The sequence below is a fragment of the Miniopterus natalensis genome, chromosome 1, assembly GCF_054644295.1.
Source record: "Miniopterus natalensis isolate mMinNat1 chromosome 1, mMinNat1.hap1, whole genome shotgun sequence".
Lineage (NCBI taxonomy): Eukaryota > Metazoa > Chordata > Mammalia > Chiroptera > Miniopteridae > Miniopterus > Miniopterus natalensis.
Window position 1 is genome coordinate 96,756,973 of NC_142081.1, and position 21,443 is coordinate 96,778,415.

Here is a 21,443-nt window from a genome sequence, read left to right on the forward strand (position 1 = left end):
GAGCTGATTCAACCTGTTCCTCACTGGACAACTACAACAGGCCCCCAAGGGCCTCCCACCTCAGTCCCAGCCTCTGAGAGGTTCTCCATAGCACCTGAAGAGCAGCCAAGCTGGGCTCCCAGAGTTCCAAGCTTTCCCTGGCTCCCTTCTGTCTTCAGATCAAGATCCACACCCATTCATTCATGAGGCTCTCTGAGAGCTGGTCACTGCACCCATTCCACACTGACTTCATGTTCATCAGACTCACTCTGCTCTTTCCTAACTTCGCCTCTCTGTCCCCTAGAACCCTATGCATAATTCAATGCCTCCTATCAGGTACACCAGGAGCCTCCCTCAGTGCTCCCAGGAACAATGCTTCCCACCCCCATCACACGGTTGATTCTAAAACAAGGGCCTCAAAGGCCACCTGGAGTTTTCTTTTGTGTGTGTCTCCCCCACAGACAGACCCTGGCCCCTCCTCACTCTAGCTCCCAGGGGACCAGAGGAGGCGATTGTAATAACCAGATGACAGATGGAGGGCAGGAGATGAACCTGGCAGGTGACTCAATTTGGAAGAATCTGAATGAATCAACAAAAAATTTGGTGAATGGATTCCAGTTCTGAATTAATAGGTACTTGACTAATTCTGCATTGAAGCCAGCAGGGGCAGTTGCTGAGTGGGGGAGGCAGTTTGCCAGTGCCTGGTACTCACTCCTACAGAGCTGTAGGGAATCCACTGTACAAAGAAGAATAAGGAGATGGGAAGGGTTGGCATCGAGGAAAGCACACTCCTGAGTACTTCAAAAGGATCCACTACACACAAATAACAGGCTTATTATCCATACTTCCCATTTCTTTTTTAAGGAAGCTTCTCAAGGGCCTTCAAAATGTATTCTTTTTACCCTCAAATTGTTTGATGCATTCAATATACATTTATTGAGCATTTACTATATGCCAGGCCCAGGGCTCCATATCCTGGAAATAACTCTGGGGCCCTTTAGCACCCATATAAGTAAACAAATGCATAGCTTATTGGCTAATACTGGTATTTGGGGCACACAGACTCAAGCTTGGACAGTCTCCAGGGCTACTCACACAGCACTCAAAAGAACTCTGAAGTCACCAGCTCCCAGCCCACTCAGTCCTTCTGCCACATTCCTGTTCTATCCCAACTACTCAAAAGGGCACTTCTTGCCCATTAGCCTTGGAGAAAGAAAAGGCCCCTTTTGTTGATGAGAGTGAGGCCCAAATAATAGAAATGAATCTATTGCAATTGCTAGGTATCCAAAAACAAAGAGACAGGCAAGGAGCCAGGGATGGGGGACAAAGGCCACAGGGGCAAGAGGGAGCTAGAGGCCCCACCCTGTTCTCCGTCACCTGTCCACTCTATGACTCAGATCTGGGGCCTGGACCAGCTAATACTGAAGTGCCCAGAGACCAGCAGGGAGTCAGGGCCCAGGCCTGTCCAGCATTCCCCCTACATTCCACTCTGGACTCAACCTGAGAGCTGAAGACCCAGGGGAGCCTCCTGCCTTGGTAATTGTCCTGCAGGCTGGATCCTAGGAATAGGGAAAGGAGGGTTGTGGTTTCAGAGCTCCATGGTCCCAGGCATAATCCTTAATCAGTCTTATCCCCACTTCTTGGAGGTTGTTATCATCTGCCCCAGGTTGGGGACAGGAGGTCTGAGTCCTGGTCCCAACTGTGTCACCTCCAGCAAGCCACTGCCCTTGCCTAGTCTGCAGGTCTCCTCACATCAAAGGGGGCAGGTTGGACTAGATACAATGCTGCTGACAATTGCTCATAGCTTTATTTTCCACATCTGTAAAATAGGATAAGAAGAGTATCTACCCTCTACTGTAGTTGAGGTTTGGTTGAACTAATATGTATAAAGTATTTAGGACCACACCTGACCAAGTAAGAGTTAAAGATACTATGTGCAATTGTGTGCAAACTGCTTTTTAGTCACAGCAAGAACCAGCTAGTGGTGGCTCATGGCAATGATTCTCTTTGTTTATGGAAGCCTAGGAGGGGTGGTAGAGAGAAGGCCCAGAACAGAGGACCCACCTGTTCCCCAGGCAGGTGCCTGGCCTGCAAAGACCAGTTGGCCTTGGCCAATCTAGGAGCCCCTCTGTGCATGCTCTGTGGTCCTGAGCCTGCCTCTAGCACATCAGGGATTGCAGCTAAGTTAGCACTAGAACATCAAGCCTCCTTCCTTTTTCCTTCCCCTCCTAACTCATCTAGGACAAGCAGCCATCCCTCCTTCCCCCATCTGTCAGGCACAGTGGACACTGCCTGGGCAATGAAGTCAGACACACTTGGGCTCCAATTCCTGCTCTGCTGACCATCCCACTGCACCTCATCTGTAAAATAGAGGGGACCAGACCAACCTTCCTGGCTTGGGTGTGATGAGTCTTAGGACAGAGCCCTGGCTCTCAGGTAAGGGCAGTCACTGTTTCCCCTTGTTGTCCCTGGGTAACTATTATTAGGGCCCTCTTAACTCTCCCCAAGACTGCCCTGGTTTGGACTGAGGTCCAGAGGCTGGGCTAGTGGGCAGACAGGCTAGTGATCCTCATTTCAGTACCAACCAGACTCCATCTCCCATTTTACTAAAGTAAACACTGAGGGGAGAAAACTCTCTCAAGATCACCTCAGAGACAATATCTGTCTAAATCCTGGTGTCCTGATTCCATCTAGGCCTCCCACTTCCTTCCTTCCATGGCCCCTCCCACAGGCTCATCATCTTTCAGATGTCCAGACAAGCTGGACAGAACCCTGGGGGACGCAATTTTCCTGCTCCTTCTTCTGAGAAAAGGCTCTACTGCAGGGCAAACATGGAACCCCTCCTCCTTCCAACAGGCTATGGGCCCCCGAAGCCTGCCCAATTCTGTGTCAGCTGGATTCCAAGCCCCCTCCCTAACTCATTGGAACACAGGCCTAGGAATGGCAGTAGAGTCCAGAAGGAGGAAGAATAAGCCCCAATGGGCTTTGCTTATTGGGGAGAGGATTCTCCAGGTGAGGTGAGGTGGGTTGGCCTCTGCCTAAGCTTGAATACATCACCCCAGAGAACTGTTGGCCCCTCGCACTTAGAAATACCTCAAAAAAAAAGAAATACCTCAAGTGGAAAATCAGAAATGACCTCTCTCAGCTCTGTTTCCCTGCCCCAGGGTCAGAAAGGTTAGTCTGGCTTCATTCCCTTCTACTTCAGCGCAAGCCAGGGAGCCCTGGGTATGGAGCTGCCTTCCTGCCCTAGCTCTGCCCTGGGTGAAAGTCCCCAGCCACTGCATTGGAGGGGTGGGGGGCACAGCTATTTAATCACTGTGCTCCTGCTTCCCCCTCCCACCACTGCCCACACTGCTGCCCAGTAGAAACACCCATACAAAGAACTGGTTAAACCAGATTTCCCAGGCCCTAAAGCAGCAGTGGGTGTGGCTCCATTCCAAACCAGGGCCAGTAGCCAGCCAGGCCACCTCCCCTGCCCTATCCCTGTTCGGGAGCTCAGAGCTAGATCTCGGGCATCACTCTGTCCTCAACCAGACCCTCCCCATAAGTCTCCCTCCCCCACCTTGAAGGCCTAAGAGCTCACTGAGTCCACCCTCCCTTTTTTATAGATCAGAAACTAAGGCCCAAGAGACAGGAAGGCACTTTCCAGGGACACAGAGCAAATTGGGGGGAAAGCTAAGACTAGAACTCAGGCCTCATGTCTCCTAAAGCTGAAAGAAGAGGGAAGAAGGAGAGAAATGGGGAGGTGAGAGAAAAGCACAGAGAACAGAAAAGAGAAAGTGAAGGGAAAAAGGAAGCTGGGAGCTAGAGAAGCTCTAGAAGTCAACCTCCTGGTAAGGAGAGCGGGGGAGGGGGGGGCTTGTTTACCTCTGACTCTCCAGGGTACTGAGGTAGGGGGGAGGATGGCATTTGTTGACCCCCAGGCTCAATCCAGAGGCCTGACTCCTGACCCCACCCAGAAGATAACTCCCAACCAAGCCAGGCCTTACCTCAGGGCCTAAGGGCCAAGGAGCCAGCCCCACGCCCTATAGACGTTCTTCCTGAGTTACCAAGCAGCCCCAGGGAGGACCACACCTCTCTCTTGATATCCGCCCTGCCTGATGTCCCCAGGATTCAGTCACCCCGATAGGTCAGGTCAGGACTCACTGCTCAGGCAAGAAGACAAGCCAGCTTGGGAAGGGGTAGTTAGATGGGCCATGTGCCCCTGGACCTCTGGTTCCTCCCCAGCCCAGCCCAGGTACTCCTGGGTGACCAGAGATGAGTCAATTACAGTAACAGAGGGACCCATCTTCTTTTTTTTTTTTTTTTTTTTTTTGAGGGAGAGAAACATCAATGATGGGAGAGTGATTATTAGCTGCCTCCTGCAGCCCCCACTAGCGATTGAGCCCGCAACCCAGGCATGTGCCCTGACCAGGAATCAAACAGAGATCTCTTAGATCACAGGTCAATGCTCAACTGCTGAGCCACGCTGGCTGGGCAGAGATGGGCCCATCTCTCGTTCCTCCCCGAGGAGGGGCTGTGAGAAATAAAAACAGCCAGGTTTCAAAGGTGATCAACATAGATGTGTGCTTGGGGAGGCACAGGAGGAAGAGACAGTCCCAGCTGGGCCATGGACTCCCTGTGCAACCACTCTTCTGTGGATACTACCTTCTATATCTGCAGAATGGAGGCAACAACCCTCCCCTACACAGATTGGGAGCTCACAGATAGGATATGCAGTGGTGAGAACAGTGTCTGAAGGATGGTGAGCTTGTGAGGCAGTGGGAAGATGGGACACACTGTGCTTGTTATCTGAGTCTGGTTATTTGAGTCTGTATCCGTAGGGGCTCCTCAAGGGCAAGGCCTAGGTCCTGGTCATCTCTGTGTTCCCAGAACCCAGTCTGATACCTTGAAGGGCTCAGTGTATAATGTGTAAATGAGAAAATGAGACAGAAACAGGGGGTGAAATGACTGAAGAAAGGAAAAAACAAGAAGGTAAACAGTGAGCTCCATGAGGACAGGGACCAGACCTATTCACAATAATATCCCTACACCTAGGATAGCAGCTGCCACTTAGTAGGTGCTCAACACGCTTGTTGAATGAATAAGACAGAGACAGAAAGACCAGATGAGCTATTCCATTCAGTGCAGGCCATGCTAACATCCCCAAGTCCGGGAGAGTGCAGACTCAGTGAGGGTCTCCCTAGGTGCTGCACTGGCTCTTACCTTTCTGTAGGTGGATGATGTCGGGGAAGTTGGAGAGCAAACCCTGGTAGAGAGACAGTGTGTCGAGCATCTGGAAGAGGTCATTCTTGGGCTGCTCAGCAAACATCTCACCAACAGCTTCATAAGTACGGCCCGTGTGAGAAATGGCACTGTTGAGAGCCTCAGAGCTAAAGGGGGGGTCCATCTGGAAGGCATGACTGATGGCTTGGAAGGCATTGCCCAGCTTCTGGAATTCTTTGCGGAAGCCCCCCACATGCTTGCGCACCAGCTCCAATGCTACAGTGCTGAGCTGCAAGACGCTGTCGTCCATCTTCTTGCTGAAGGCCTTGAAAGTGTCCACACGGTCCTCCACATCCTGCAGGTCCTGGTGCTCTGTGGGGATCTGGAAGGTGAGGAGGAAGCTGGCACCAACCATCTCATCCTTCTCTGCCCGGCGTTTGCCCATCTTCCACTGCTTGTCATCCAGGCAGCTGAGGAAATGCTGGAAGCCCTCATACTGGGACAACACGGGGTGGCTGGTCATGTGGTCCATCCAGAGGATGAGCCGCCGCTTCCGCTTCTCAATAAAATCCTCCTCGAAGCGTCCTGTGGCCTGCTTCTCTGGCAGGTGGGGCACAGAGATGACAGTGAATTTGTGAAGCAGTCGGTTATAGAGCCAGTCAAAGTGCTTGTAGCGTCGGTAGACAGGGGAGCCAGCATGGGTGGGTGTGAGCTTGTAGGAGATGTAGCTTTTGATGCCCTTGAATTTGGTCTGTTTAGTGGGGTCTTCCACAGAGCAGGCAAATGGGTGGGGGTTGGCCTTCCACTGAGGGCCACGAGGGCCCATTTCAATGGAGTATGTCTCAGCGATCTTGGCCATCATGGGCACATCACCCAGGATGAAGGCTTCCACTCCAGAGCGCACAAAGCACGAGAAACGGTTGAGGTTGCGCCCCACCACACTGCCTCGCTTGGCAGATGCCAGGCTGTCCTGCCGCTCCAGGGGTGGCTTGGGTCGGAAGGCCATGTGCTGGCTGGGGTAGGCACCAGGGTAGGAGAGGTTGAGTGGGGGGTGCCCATTGGTGCCCAGCCCACCAGCCCGTGGCTCCTCTACCACTGTGCATCCATCGTCCCAGTCATCCCAGTCATCATCATCATCATCCTCGAAGCTGCCGTGGTTTGAGAGGAAGCCACTGCCCCCACCACTCCCAGGATTGGGCACACTGGGGCTGTTGTACAAGCTCACCTGGGTGCCTGGAGAGCCCGCAGGGCTGCTGGAGTAGTCAGCATGGTTGAAGCTGGTACCAGAGCCGATGATCTCCACATAAGAGGCGGGGAAGAGCCCTGTCTCACCGCGGCTGTTCTGGCCCTGCAGCCAACCATCCAGCGAGGTCTCGCTGAAGATGATCAAGTTCTCACCCTGCTGGATGTTGATTTCCTCCTTGTTCTCACTGTGGAAGTCATAGAGGGCTCGGCCTTTCAGTGCCATGGCTGGGCCAGTGGTAGAGAAAGAGGAGAGGGTCCTGCCCAGGACTGGGATGTCCAACAACGTACTAGCAAACAAAGGCCTGACCCAGCAGCTCAGTTTCTCAGCCCCTAGGGCAAGTCTCAGCACCCAGAGATGCTGTCCAGCCCTCTCTTCAAAGCTGTGCCCATGGCCCCAAAATTTCTCTATCACAACTCCCCGCACATGTCTGGGGGCAGGGGGGCCTCATATCCATAGTCTTTTCCCTACCTTTGGCAGCCCCTGAAGGGGAGTCTCTCCCTCCTCCCACTCTCAGGAGAAAAGTCAAGTGACTCAGAGAAATCACATCTGAGAAGGCAAGAATTCCACTTTCCACTGGAACAAGGTTCTAAAACAAAAGAGTATCACTCAGAAACCACCATTCCAGAACCCTGGCAGCTCTGGCTCCCAGCTCCTTCTGGTTCCTCAGGCCTAGGAAGCCTCTCTCACATTCCTCAGCAGATCTGCTCCTTCCTCCTTCCTCCTGGGCCACTGGGTTTTCAAAAATCCAGAAAATCCAAAAGGAGCAAGGAAAAAAGCAGCAGCCTCCTGAATCGAGTCCAAGAGTGGATGTGTCCAGCTTCCCAACCAGTCAGGCCGGGAAAACACGTACTGAGGCTTACACAACAGGCCACCAACTCTCCGACCCGTGCCGTCCAGGGGGCCACCAACTAGGTTCGGCAGCCCGCTCCCCACCCAAGTGGCCAGCCCCCACCCCAAGGAGGGAAGGGAGCGAATTGGCTCTCAGCGACTTCTGGCCAATAGCTGAGTGGCCTCTTTTGTTTGCCTAATTCCTCAGCAGTTTCTGAGCCTGAAGCTGACCCGATTGCGTCCGAGAACCCAATCCAAAGGTAAGCCGCCCCGCGCCAGCGTACAGACCCCCGCCCCACCTGCACGCACACGCTCAACAGGAGTTTGCAGAGTGAGCTCCAGCGAGCAGATGGCGCCCGACCGGCCTCCGTGCTTCCAGCCCGCCTCCTCCAGCACTCGCAGCCCCTCCACACCCCGTCAGCAAGAAGCCAGCTCAAAAAAAAAGAAAGCTATTCCGGGAGGTGGCGTCCGTCTGGGGGAAGGAGGGAACAGCGCGGGGGAGGGAGGGAAAGCAGGCAAACTCTACCGCCTGCACTTCCGCGCTGCCCGGGCTCCAACGCCGACTCCGCCCTCCCGGCCCGCCAGCCCCTGGATAGCTCCGCCGCCGAGACGGGGCTGCTTGAGAAAGGGGACGCCCCTGGAACCTTGAGCCTCCAGGGATGGTCTGACTTCGAGGGGAGGCACCTCTCGCCCGGAGAGCCTTGAGCGCCGCGCTCTCCCTGGCCAGCCGCCGCTGCCTTCTTGTCTCCTAGGCCCCGGTCACCCTCCTGCCTTTTCCGTGACGCCAGTGGAGGAAAACTCCAAAAGTTTGCAAAGAGAGGGGCTGCAAGGAAGGCGCGAGAGCCGAGACCGAGGAAGGAGATTGAGGAAGGGGGCTTGGAGAACCGCAGATACTCCCGCCACCCCTGCCCCAGCGGGACTGGGCTGGGTGCAGCCGGGGACTGTTCTCTGGAGGAGCCCCCAGAGCCAGCAGCGCCCTCCAGGAAGAAGCCTGAGCCGCCTGGGACACTGGCCGCTGCGGGCTCTAGTACCTTAGCCAGGCAGAGCCAGGAGCACCCCTGCCTTGGGAAACTTCCTTCATGGAAAAAGACAAGCCCCTACACCTTGTAGCGACAAAAACAAGGCCAGACACCACCGGGTTCCGTGTTGCTTTGTGCAGCGGTGGGAACCGGGTGTTCAGTCTTTGGCGGCAGCGGCACCGAGGAGAGAGGGGTGGTCTGGGGTAGGCTTCCAGGAAGAGGTAAGGAGCATTTGACCCTTGGTCAGCCCACTTTGGGCACTGACTGCCAGGCACTGTGCCCCCAGCACAAGGCATTCCGGTCTCCTGCTCTGGAAGGTGTACAGTTGACCCTCTTGTCAATTCATCCATTCTGTCTCTGTCTCATTCACTCAATCATGCACTCAAGGAAACATTAACTAAGTAATTATTCCGTACCAGGTCCTTGGGCTACAAAGATGAATAAGACATTGTCCTGACCTTCCAGGGGCTCAGATGTGTCTGGACAAGTAGGCAGATGCTCCTTGCCCAATAAGACCAGTACCATGAAATGTGCTTGGGAGGGCACAGATCCCAGCCTGTATGGAACAAGGATCAAGGAAGGCTTCCTGGAGGAGGTGTGAGGCAAAGGTTTCAGCTCCTACTCCCTTTCCTGGGTATTCCCTGGAGCCATGCCTACCCCTCAAGCTAGGATTTACTTCCCTCTCATTCTCACTCTTCCCACTTGATGCAGATTAACTGGCAGAAGGCAGTACTGCTAAAGATGGACACCTTTGGCTGTTTTCAGGGTGATTTGCAGGCCTCTAAGTCCAAAACTCAAATTCACTGGTGCAGTGAGTAGATCCAATTCCCCGTACAGGGTTGGTATTTGACCCAAAAAAGGCTTTTGTACAAACCCCAAAAGCCCAAGTATTAATTTGCAGAGAAACAGAACTGTCAGGCAAACCTGAATTTTTGCATATATAGAATAAAGCAGTTTGGGTTGCTCCTTGGGAAGCCCAGTTACCAGAAGGTTAGCACAGTGAATCTGGAACCCCCAGAGTTGGAAAAGGGGATGGTATGGCAAGTCTCTTAACCAAGTAACCTTGAAATCCTATCCCCCTCTACATGGGAGGCCTTGATTCTAAGGAACAGTTTAGCCTAGTATCTCTATGAACCAGAGCCTAAATACATGCTTCTTCCAGCTGCTTTGGGATGCCTCTTTTCTGTGATCTCTCTTCTGTTCACAAAGCCTCTCTCCAAGCTGGTTTTAACAATAGCAACTACTTCCTTAAAGACACTGTTGTAAACATTTTACCTTTATTAGCTCATTTAATGCAATTGGTACTTCTGCTCACACAACTAGGGTCCTAGTCCAGCCCCAGCCCCTTGATGGGTCCCCAGCCACCACCCTGATGGCCTGATTCCCAAACACTTCAGTCACACATTTACAGACCAACCATCTTTGATTTACTCTCATATTTGTTCTGAGTGGGTTTTTCTAACTTTCAGGAGCCACCCTTATTTCCAGGTTTAGAGAAAACTCACTCTTCAGCCTCCCAGACGTTTCCAGAACTTGTATCTTCCATTTCCTTCCTACCATGGACTCTTTTCAAGCCTAGGAGTTACAGAGCCTCTGGTCACACATCTCAGGAAACCACTAACCTTTGTGGTTTCCCTATACTCTGCCCATTCCTTTGGGAAAAGTTCCTTTATTAAGTTCTCTTCACATTATTTTAAGTGGAGTATGTTCTCTCCTGCTGAGACCCTGAATCCTGCACAGGAAACAGCATCCATTTCCCCATCCAGGCATTCAACTTTTTTCCTTTAGGAAAGGAGTCCGCAAGGGAGAACCCTCGCCAGTGGTTTCCAGGCTGACCTGGTCAGTGGCAGCATGGCAGACACACTGGACATTACTACAGTAATGCACACAGGAGATGATGAGGGCCTAAGACAGGGCAGGGGTAATGGGCTGTAGAGAAGTAAATCTGGGATTCTGTGGCGGTAGAACAGACAGGAACAATTGTTGGCAATCAACAATTTGTGGATATTGAGGGGAAAATCAGCCCACATCTTTTTTTTAAATATATTTTTATTGATTTCAGAGAGAGGAAGGGAGAGGGAGAGAAACATCAATGATGAGTCATTGATTGGCTGCCTCCTACTGGGGATTAAGCCCACAACCCCGACATGTGCCCTGACCCGGAACTGAACCCTGACCATCGATGCTCAACCACTGAGCCACGCAGGCCGGGCAGCCCACATCTTTACTAAAAAATAGATTCTTGACTCCTCTTTCCCCACAGGCTACTGCCCCATTTCTCTGCTTTCCTTTGCAGCAAAACTCATCAAAACAGCATCTACACCAGTTGCCTACAATTAAACCCTTTCTCTTTTTAAACCTCTCTAGTCAGTCTTTCACCTTCACACTCCACTGAAACTAATCAAGGTCATCAGTGACTTAATGGTTATTACTCAACCTATCAGTAGCATTTGACCCAGTTGGTCATTCCTTCCCCTTGCATACTTTCTTCACTTGCCTTAAGGAGACCATATTCTCCTGGTTTCCTTCTACTCCACCGATTCATCCTCTTCTTTCCAATAATTAACACTAGAGTGACTACAGTATTGTGGTCCTCTTGTCTTTTCTATCCATGTTCATTCCTTTGTCTCACCCAGACTCATGGCTTCAAACACCATCCATCTTCAATAACACCAAAAAAATTTTTTTATCTCCAGTCCAGCCCTTTCTCTAAAACTCCAAATTCACATATCTTTCTCCTTGACTTCTACCCTTCAATCTCTAGTGGACATCTCCAACCCAGCATGGCCAACATTGAATTTCTGATCTTATCCCCCAAACCTGTTCTACTTGGCATCCTTCCTTATCTCAAGTGATCAGTACTTTTTTCTAGTTGCTCAGGCCAAAAACTGGGGCCATCCTTGACTCTCCTCATTATCCTGGGACTCCTCTCATCAGCATCTCACTGCTGCTCTGCTGGTCCTAGCCACTATCTTTCTCACCTGGATCACTGCAACAGTTTCCTAATGGTCTCTGGTTCCACCTCTGCCTCCAGATAGTCTGTTCTCAACACAGCATCAGGGTGATCCTTTTAAGTTAAATGTCAGTCCTCTGCTCAAAACCCTGCAGTGTCCTTATCTCACTCGGCATAAAAAATTCTTACAAGGGCCAAAAAGCTTCTTTATCTGAGTCCCCTTTCCTCCCTGCCTAGAGCACTCTGCTCCAGCCAAAACGGCTATTACTCCTCTGACATGCCAGGCACATTCCTGTCTTAAGGTATTTGCACTGACTGTTTCCTCTTCCTGAAATGCTGTTCCCCAAGATATATACAAGGCTAAACTCCTATAAAATATCACTCCAATAAGACTTACCCTGATATGCCCTATTTAAAATTACAGCCCATCCTCATCCCAAGCCCTCCTAAATCCTGCTAAGTTTTGTTTCATAACACCACCTGCTGACATATATAATTTACTTATTTATCATGTTTGGGGAGAAGGAAGTTAGCCAAGAGTCCTGCTGCAGACATACTGAGCAAGAGGTGGAAGGGAATGAGGCTAGGGAAATATAAAAAGAGGAGATAAAGTGCAAACTGGGAGAAGATATTTGTACCATATATAACTGGTTAAGAATTAATATCCAGAATATATAAAGAACACCTTCAAATCAATTAGAAAAAAAGCAAGCAATCTATATGTTTTTTTTTTGTTTTTTTTTTTATTGCAGCTGTTGTAACAAATTAGCACAAACTTAGTGACTTAAAACAACAAAAATTTATTATCTTACAGTACTGGAGATCAAAAATCCAAACTGGGTCTCACAGGGCTTAAATCAAGGTGTCATGAGAGCAGTGTTTTTTCCGGAGGCTCTAGAGAAAAATCTATTTTCTTGCTTTTTTGGGCTTACTAGAGGCTGACCATATTCCTCTGCTCCTGGCCCTTTCATCTTCAAAGCCAGTAATCACATCACTTAGACTTCTGCTTCCATTATCGTATCTCTTCTGGCTCTTCTGCCTCCTTTCACTAATAAGGACCCTTGTGATTACAGGGGACCCACCCAGATAACCCAGGATAATCTCACCATTTTAAGATTGTTAATTTAGTCATGTCTGCAAAATCCCCTTTGTCACATAAGGTAACATATTCACAGGTTCTGGGTGGACATCTTTGGGGGGGTCATTATTCTACTTACCACAGAATCCAATAGAAAAATATATAACATGCCCAGCTGGAGTGGCTTAGTAGTTGAGCAGGAGATGGTGGTTCAATTCCCAGTCAGGGCATATGCCCAGGTTGCAGGCTCGATCCCCAGTAGGAGGTGTGCAGGAGGCAGCCGATCAATGATTTTCTCATCATTGATGTTTCTATCTCTCTCTCTCCCTTCCTCTCTCCGAAATCAATAAAGATATATTTTTAAGCCCGGCCGGGCGTGGCTCAGCGGTTGAGCGTTGACCTAGGACCCAGGCGATCGGGGTTCGATTCCTGGTCAGGGCACATGCCTGGGTTTTGGGCTCGATCCCCAGCAGGGGGCGTGCAGGAGGCAGCCAATCAATGACTCTCTCATCACTGATGTTTCTCTCCCTCTCCCTTCCTCTCTCTGAAATCAATAAAGATATATTAAAAAAAAAAAAGATATATTTTTAAGAAAAAAGAAAAATGTAAGACTTGAAGAGGCATTTCCAAAAGGAGGAAACACATATGAAACCATTATTCATCAGGGAAGTGAAAAATTTAAATCACAATGAAATACTATCACACACTCCCCAAACTGGCAAAAAAATTTAAAAACTAACAATCGAGAATAAAGAGGAAAGTGAGCTCCCATGCATTACCAAAGGACTATAAGTTGGTGCAACCCTTTTGTTAAACAATTTGGCAATATAGGTGTGCTCTCCCTATGGGGAGCATGCCCCTGACATTCCTTCCCCCTCTCCTTCCCTCACTTCTTCCCCTATAGGCACTCATCTCCTAAATTCTAAGGGTCCCCAGGGGCAGCTCATCCCAGGCTAACCCCCTGAAGCTGAATCTAAGGCCCCCTTTTCTGACTTCCCAATGAACTAAGGAAGGACAGCCTAGACTCTCCTGTTCCCTTGTCTATGCTAAGCCCTTCCTTGTTTTACTGTCCCCAGCTTTAATAAACATACCCCCATAGTCAAAATAAACAAATAATAAAATAAGTAACAAAAAATAAAACAATTTGGCAATATCTAGTAAGGTTGAACATGCACATACTTTAAAACTCAGCAATTCTGCTCCAAGATGCATACTAGAAGTTATTGCATATGTGCAACAGAAGACATATAAGAATGTTACTTGCAGCACTGCTAAAAAATAGTTCCTCCAAAAATATCCAACAGCCCGGCCAGGCGTGGCTCAGCGGTTGAGCATTGACCTAGGATCCAGGCGATTGGGGTTCGATTCTGGGTCAGGGCACATGCCCAGGTTGCGGGCTGCAGCTGATCAATGACTCTCTCATCATTGATGTTTCTCGCTCTCTCTCCCTCTCCCTCTCCTTTCCTCTCTCTGAAATCAATAAAGATATATTTAAAAAAAAAAAAAACACACACAAAAAAACAAAACTGTCAAACAGAAAAAAGATTAACAAGTTGGATAGAACCAAACAATGGAATCTTATGTAGCAGTAAAAAAAACACAAAAAACTACAGCTACATATAATAAACTCCATATGGTGTGATTTCTTCCAAGCAACACTTCTCAAATGTTGGTGTATGTACAAATTACCTGGGGATCTTGTTAAATGCAGATTCTGATTCTGTAGGTCAGGAATGCGGCATAAAATTCTGCATTTTCAATGACCTCCCTTGCTGGTCCGCAGACTACACTTTATATAAGAAGGATGCATATATAGCAATGCATGTATAATGATAAAACTGTTTTTCTGTTTTTTAAACTAAAGATTCAGGAGACTAGATACCTTTACCTCTGTTGGGAGAGTAGGTAGATGAAATGATCTGGGTGACATTTTCTTAAACTGGCTGTTGGGTTTATAAGTATTCATTGTACTTTATAACTTGTGACATGTATAACATTATTTTTCATGTATCAAGTATTATACCTTAAAAGACAATGAAAAGGGTACACCAAAACAAAACAAACAAAAAAACACACATCAAAATGATCAGGGAAGAAGCTAGGTGGCTTCAAGGCTTGGGCAAATGTAGAGGTTAGTCCTGCAGGTTACACTCAGATACAACTTACAGATATAACTAGCTGAAACAGGGTTAACTTTGTTAACTCAATACTAGGTGACCAACTTAGCCGGTTTGCTTAGTGGTTAGAACATTGGCCAGCGAAATGTATGGTCTCCGGTTGGATTCTGGCTAAGGGCACTTACCTCCTGCAGGCTCCATCCCCAGCCCCAGTTGGGGCAGGTGCCTGAGGCAACCAAAGGATGTGAGAGATGTTTCTCTCTCTCTCTCTCTCTCTCTCTCTCTCTTTCTCTCTCTCTCTCTCTGTCTCTCTCTGTCTCTCTCTCTGTCTCTCTGTCTCTCTCTCTCTCTGTCTCTCTCTCTGTCTCTCTCTCTCTCTCTCTCTCTCTCCTTTCCACTCTGAAAAGCAATGGAAAAAATATCTTGGGGTGAGATTTAAAATTTCTAAAAAATACTAGGTGACCAGATATCCACCCTGTCAAGCAAATTCATTTGCGTCCACACTGATGGTTCGGCGCTTGTACGTACAATCCAAATTTCTCAAACTTGTTTGGTTTTATGAATCCAGTGGCATTCCTGTCAACAGTGCAGATTACCAGGCGGCTCCCGTGTAGATCCCGATTCTGTGCGTACAGGAAGCGGCCGGAGAATCTGTATTTCAGAGGTTCCCTGCAGCCCAGCCCCATTTAGCAGGGAAAAACCTTTCCGCCCGCCCAGTGAAGAACCTGGCTCTGGAGATCCGTGGGGACTACCAGGTCAGCCCACGGGTCGGCCGACTCCGGAAGGCCCCCTACAAAGTGGAATGAACCCAACGGTCAGTTAGCACTAGTAAACCCAACCACACAAGCACCGTCTTCCCTCTTCCTCGCAACTCACCTCTTTAGCTCTTGTAGGGGAGACTATCCTGGGAGTCACGAAAACGCAGGCTCTAAAGCGAGGAAACGATTATGATACCAGAGGACTAGTTCCCGGCAATTTAACACAGCCCCGCGCGCCCGCCCAACCCCACAGCCCCGCGCGGCCGCCCAACCCCACAGCCCCGCGCGCCCCGCGCGGCCGCCCAACCCCACAGCCCCGCGCGCCCCGCGCGCCCGCCCAACCCCACAGCCCCGCGCGCCCCGCGCGCCCGCCCAACCCCACAGCCCCGCGCGCCCCGCGCGCCCGCCCAACCCCACAGCCCCGCGCGCCCGCCCAACCCCACAGCCCCGCCCAACCCCACAGCCCCGCCCTCCCCCTCCAGCCCCGCCCTCCCCCTCCAGCCCCGCCCTCCCCCTCCAGCCCCGCCCTCCCCCTCCAGCCCCGCCCTCCCCCTCCAGCCCCGCCCTCCCCCTCCAGCCCCGCCCTCCCCCTCCAGCCCCGCCCTCCCCCTCCAGCCCCGGGCACTCGGCTCTCGCGTGAGGGGAAGAGAAGAAAAGCTATATAAACTTGGGGGCGTGGCCCCATTCTGACCAGTGGGAATCAGGGGCGTGGCCATGAGCCTCTCTTTCATTGGCCCAGTTGCCCTAGGGCGGCCAGGTCTTTGCGCGCGGAGGCGGAAGTCGCAAAGAACCCGGAACTCACTCAGCCTTGGGTCCTAGAGAGTTGGCACCCGCCATCATGGTGCGGAAGCTTAAGTTCCACGAGCAGAAGCTGTTGAAACAGGTAGACTTTCTGAACTGGGAGGTCACTGACCAAAACCTGCACGAACTGCGCGTGTTGCGGCGTTATCGGTTGCAGCGGCGCGAGGACTACACGCGCTACAACCAGTTGAGCCGTTCTGTGCGCGAGCTGGCGCGGCGCCTGCGCGACCTGCCGGAGCGCGACCCGTTTCGCGTGCGCGCCTCCTCCGCTCTGCTGGACAAGCTGTATGCCCTGGGCCTTGTGCCCACGCGCAGCTCTCTCGAACTCTGCGACTCCGTCACGGCCTCGTCCTTCTGCCGCCGCCGCCTGCCCACTGTGCTCCTTAAACTGCGCATGGCGCAGCACCTCCAGGCCGCCGTGGCCTTCGTGGAGCAGGGGCACGTGCGCGTGGGCCCCGACGTCGTCACCGACCCCGCCTTCCTTGTCACACGCAGCATGGAGGACTTTGTCACCTGGGTTGACTCGTCCAAGATCAAACGGCACGTGCTGGATTACAACGAGGAGCGAGATGACTTCGATCTGGAAGCGTAGCTGTCTTTCCTCCCCAGCTCCTCCCTGCCGCCTTCGCCAGTGCTGCATTTCATAGATTGGGAAGCTGAGACTTGATACTGGAGATTCTGTAAAGGCGCTTTTCCCCAAGAGTGTGTCAGGCAGTCGTCGGTTCTTAAGAACTTGACTCCTCAGGTGCAGACCACGCTCACAGCCTTTCCACGAAATTGACTTAGCCCTTGGACTATAGATAATTAAATGGCTGCCTTGAAACAATGGGAAGCGGTTTTGTGCTGCTCTGGGAATTGTTAGATTCTTGTACCTTTAACATTGTAGTGTGAAAGCAAGAACTTAGCGCCCATTCCCACCCTCCACCTAACTCGAATTCTTGCTCCTGTTGGTGATTAAGCTGTGTACAACCATGGAAAGTTTGGTCTTAAGTTTTCATAAAATGAGGTGAGACTTTAGTGTTCAGGATCCCGCCCCTAGTTTAAAAGAATGCTTTTTAAATGCCAATAAATGGTCCAACTGCTAAGTGCAAATTTTTGTCTGTCTGGTTTTCTCACATAGGGTCATATCTGTAGGTCTCGGCTCAGGAACCCAAAGAAAAGAAACAGGGTCAGGGATCAGCAGCTGCCTGCCTCTAGGTGAGTCCTGCAACAGTGATAACGTGAAGATTGCAGGGTGTTGTACAGGGCTTTACCAAACCCTTCCTCAGAAGGAGTGTGTATGCAGAGCTCTTTCCTGTTGATATTCCAGCCCCAGGAAATGCTATATTAGAGGGCTGAGATGTTTGCCTAAGGAAATTAACACGGGTAGCTTGGCCATCTAGAAGTTAGAAGTGGCCAAGGAGGTTCCTGAAGACATAGATGTTCTTAGGAATGGGAGTGAATTGGAAGTTAGAGTAGAGAGACACCTGGTTTTACACAAGACTTCTACCAGGACAATAATAGAATGCCAAGACTTCCCCAGGTGTGAGGCACCACTCGTTGAAGATAAATGAAGGGAAGAAGGCACTGGGGATCACAATAGCAAATGCTTTACTATATGCCAAGCATGGTTTTAAGCACATTACATATCTTAACCATTTAATCCAATACTCCTGTGAAGTAGGGAATCCAGTTACTGTATTCTCTACTTTTCAAGTCATGTAACTGAGGCAGAAATGGGTCAAATTACCGCAAATTGCACAGCCAGTAAGTGGTGGAGTTGGAATCATACTCCATTTAAGAAAGTCAGCATTAGCACAGCTGACACTTAGGATGTGTCAGGGTTTTTATTTTTTAAAGGGCTCAAATATGCCTCAAGTTTTAATAAGATGCCTTATACACACATTTATTTACTACTAAAAATTGAAATAGCACATCAAAAAATTTGTTACAATTCAGATTTTTGTAAATCAGAATTAATGCACCCTGCACTAATCATGCTGTAGCCAAACCACCCAGTGTTTCCTTTTTTGCATTGCTTCCACACAAGTTACTTGCTTCTAATTCTTGATGTTGTGTTTCGTCTTACTGACTTCAGGTTTCTAAAACACAGCGACAACATTCAAGACCTATTAGTGCTTCTTTGGGCCAAATAGAAAAGGAAGTAAAGTATATTGAAGTCATTCAAATGCAAACTATGTAAATTCCTTATAAGTTAAAGACATTACAGAACTAAGTTATGAAAATACTGTTATACAGTCTATCCTAGCATAGAGTAGCTTTCCAAAGCTGCTGTATAATGACCTTAAAATTACTAGCAAGGGCCTAGCCAGTTTGGCTCTGTGGTTAGTGAAAGGTTAAGATGGTGTGCAGGCAGGCTAAATAGCCATCTCGAATGGGTGAATAAAGACTAATTAAATTTATTAAAAGGGGATGGGGATATCCAAAGGGAAGGGCTACACAGCACTGAGCCAAAGGGTATTGGGTCCATGATGGCAGCAAAAATATACTTGGGACAGTGAAACAAGAAAGCACAGAGCCCTAGCCAGTTTTGCTCAGTGGTTAGGGTATCATCCCACAGACAGGAGTCCCTGGTTTGATTCCAGCCAAGGGCATGTGCTTGGGTTGCAAGCTCCATCCCCAGCTCAGGTCAGCCTGTGAGGGAGGCAACCAATTGACACTGATGTTTCTCTCCCCCTTCCACTCTGAAAAAAAGCAATGGAAAAAATAGCCTCAGGTGAGGAATAAAAAAGAAAGCATAGAGAAAGCAATAAAAGAACCTAGGCTGGGCTGCTTTGGCTCACTGAGAAATCCAAGAGAGAGAAGGGGACCTTGCATACAGCCCAGGGGTAATCCCAGGACAAGCTGCTGCCCATTGCTCTCCTTTTGCATTCTCAGAGGGATGGAGGTCGCTCTGGGTCCTTTGTCCTGACCATATTGATCTGTTTCTTGCAGGCAGGAATCTGAGGGAAGTTCTCCGCAGTGTCTCAATAGAATATTCATCAGCTTTCCAGGTGTGCTCTTTCAGGGTCCTGGTCTCCACTGATTGGTTTGTGCCAGGGCAGGGGGTCATTAGCTAGTCCTGAGTCAGTCACTGGGCACCACTTGTCTGGTTTTGCTGCTTATCTGGGCCTGGAGCTGAAATACAAGTGAGGCCTAGATGTTATCTTTAGGGAGGAATGCTCAGGGGTCTAAACCTCATATGCTAGGGGAGGATAGGTTACCCTGGGGACAAAGTTCTTGTTTTCCCAGGTTTGCCCCTTGCTAGGCATCTGGGGCTTCCTGCCCTGGTGAGTTTCTGTATTCTAGTTTCTGTACCTGGCCCACCTAACAAATATAAAGTGGGGAGTGGAGAAATTTGGCCAGCCAATGGCACCATTAATTTTATTATTTATTATTAATCCTCACCTGAGGATATTTTTTCTATTGCTCTTTTCAGGGAGAGAAACATCCATGTGAGAGAGACATATCAACTGGTTGCCTTCCTCACAAGCCCTGATCAGGGCTGGGGATTGAGCCTGCAAATGAGATACGTGCCCTTGGCTGGAATCGAACCCAGGACCCTTCAGTTCTCAGGCTGACGCTCTAACCACTGAGCCAAACTGGCCAGGGAGGCACCATTTATTTTATTTTATTTATTTCTTTGTTTAAAATATATCTTTATTGACTTCAGAGAGAGGAAGGGAGAGGGAGAGAGAGAGAGAGGAACATCAATGATGAGAGAGTCATTGATCAGCTGCCTCCTGCACTCCCTGGACTGGGGATCGAGCCCGCAACCCCGGACTTGTGCTCTAACCGGGAATCGAACTGAGATCTCCTGGACCCTAGGTCAATGCTCAACCAATGAGCCATGCCCAGGTGGGCAGAGGCACCATTAATTTTAATACTATCTTGCAGCTAGACCTGTTTTACCATTCCCAAGGGAAATGGACAGAGGTCTCATATATCCAAGCCTTTATGACTCTCTGGCCACCTAAGCTATGTGCTGCCTATAAACTAGAAAAAAGTGCCCAAATAGAAAAAACATTCCAAAAATGGATGAATAAATTAGTCAGTTCTTTGCCAACATTTGGGCGACAACCCAATTATTGTGACATTAAAAACTGCCCTTGTTTCACAAATTAAGTCCTCACAGGGCCAGAGGTGTGGCTCCAGAAGCAATTCAAGCCCACCAAATCCTTTTACCTTTTCCCAAACCTCCCCTATTCAGCTCTGGCAGCCTAAAGATAATTGGCTTTATGAAACCAAAGTCCCAGGACCTTTGAAATGCAAATATCTGGTCTTTACCAAGAACTCTTGTCTGGGCCATTTTTTAAAACAAAAATTTTTGGCCCGGCCAGGCGTAGCTCAGCGGTTAAGCATGGACCCAGGATCCAGGGGATCGGGGTTCGATTCCCAGTCAGGGCACATGCCCGGGTTGCAGGCTCAATCCCGTCGGGGGTGTGCAGGAGGCAGCCGATCAATGACTCTCATCATTGATGTTTCTATCTCTCTATACCTCTCCTTTCCTTTCTATGAAGTCAATAAAGATATATTTAAATAAATAAATAAAGTACAAATTTTTGGAAGGTGATTCTTATCAAAAGGGGAAAAACTCTAGTCATCTGAGCAGAACAATCTAACTTATTTCAGCCATTCCTTAAATTAGTGATTTTTTTTTTTAATCAAGGATTTTTTTTTTTCATTGCTTTTTAGAGAGAGTAGAAGGGAGAGAGAAAGAGAAACATCGGTTGATTGCCTCCCACACAATCCCCCACCAGGGCAGGGGATCAATCCTGCAACCAAGGTATGTGCCCTTTGGCTGGAATCGAACCTGGGACTCAAGTCCATGGGCCGGGCCAACACTCTAACCACTGAGCAAACCAGCTAGGGCTTAAGTTAGTGAATTTTAATTAAAACTATTGAATATATAGATATTTTGAAATAACGTGAAATACTGAAACATTGATTGCTGGACAAGTCTTGGGTTCGCCTGCTTTTGACTTTATTGCTGAAAGTCTGTAAAGTGGATTTGAACCTGTTGATGAATGTCTTGTGCTTTGTTGAAGGTGTGTTTCTTGAAAGAGAGTGTGTTTATAATGTATTAATAGCCCTGGCGGGTGTGGCTCAGTGGTCGAGCAGCAACCTAGGATCCAGGCGATCGGGGTTCAATTCCTGGTCAGGGCACATGCCCAGTTGCGGGCTTGACCAAAGACTCTCTCATCATTAATGTTTCTATCTCTCTCTGTCCCTCCTCTTTCCTTTCTCTGAAATCAATAAAGATATGTTTAAAAATAAAATAATAAAATAAAATAAAATAAAATAAAATAAAATAAAATAAAATAAAATAAAATAAAATGTATTAAAAGTCAATCTAAGGAATGCTGGTTGTTTACTTTTTTGGTTCTCATTGGAAACTAAGGTTTCTAAGAGTTAAAATTTCAAATTAAGTTGGGAATAAATTGTGTGGTTTTAATAGCAGAAGGCATAAGCTATAGAGA

The 21,443-nt window shown here is 49.1% G+C and overlaps 2 protein-coding genes across 4 annotated transcripts in view; one reads left to right on the forward strand and one right to left on the reverse strand.

Moving 5' to 3' along the window:
• Nucleotides 1–7,766, reverse strand: part of SNX33 (sorting nexin 33) — a 43,458-nt gene extending 35,692 nt beyond the window's left edge. The window contains exons 1-2 of one of the 3 annotated variants that reach the window (XM_016210570.2): nucleotides 7,558–7,766; nucleotides 5,185–7,016 (exon numbers count right to left, since the gene is read on the reverse strand). In XM_016210570.2, coding sequence (XP_016066056.1) covers nucleotides 5,185–6,652 — 1,468 coding nt within the window. In that variant the 5' untranslated portion in view covers nucleotides 6,653–7,016; nucleotides 7,558–7,766. The other 2 variants (XM_087824133.1, XM_087824126.1) reach the window with 2 other exon arrangements.
• Nucleotides 7,767–15,975: 8,209 nt separating this feature from the next.
• IMP3 (IMP U3 small nucleolar ribonucleoprotein 3) lies at nucleotides 15,976–17,070 on the forward strand. The gene has a single exon (XM_016210577.2). It carries the CDS (start codon nucleotides 16,022–16,024, stop codon nucleotides 16,574–16,576), a length of 555 nt encoding a protein of 184 aa, XP_016066063.1. The 5' UTR covers nucleotides 15,976–16,021; the 3' UTR covers nucleotides 16,577–17,070.
• Nucleotides 17,071–21,443: the final 4,373 nt, after the last annotated feature.

What these genes read in the sequence shown, in the direction of transcription:
- IMP3 (XM_016210577.2), top strand. Translation starts at nt 16,022, where the DNA reads ATGGTGCGGAAGCTTAAGTTCCACGAGCAGAAGCTGTTGAAACAGGTA.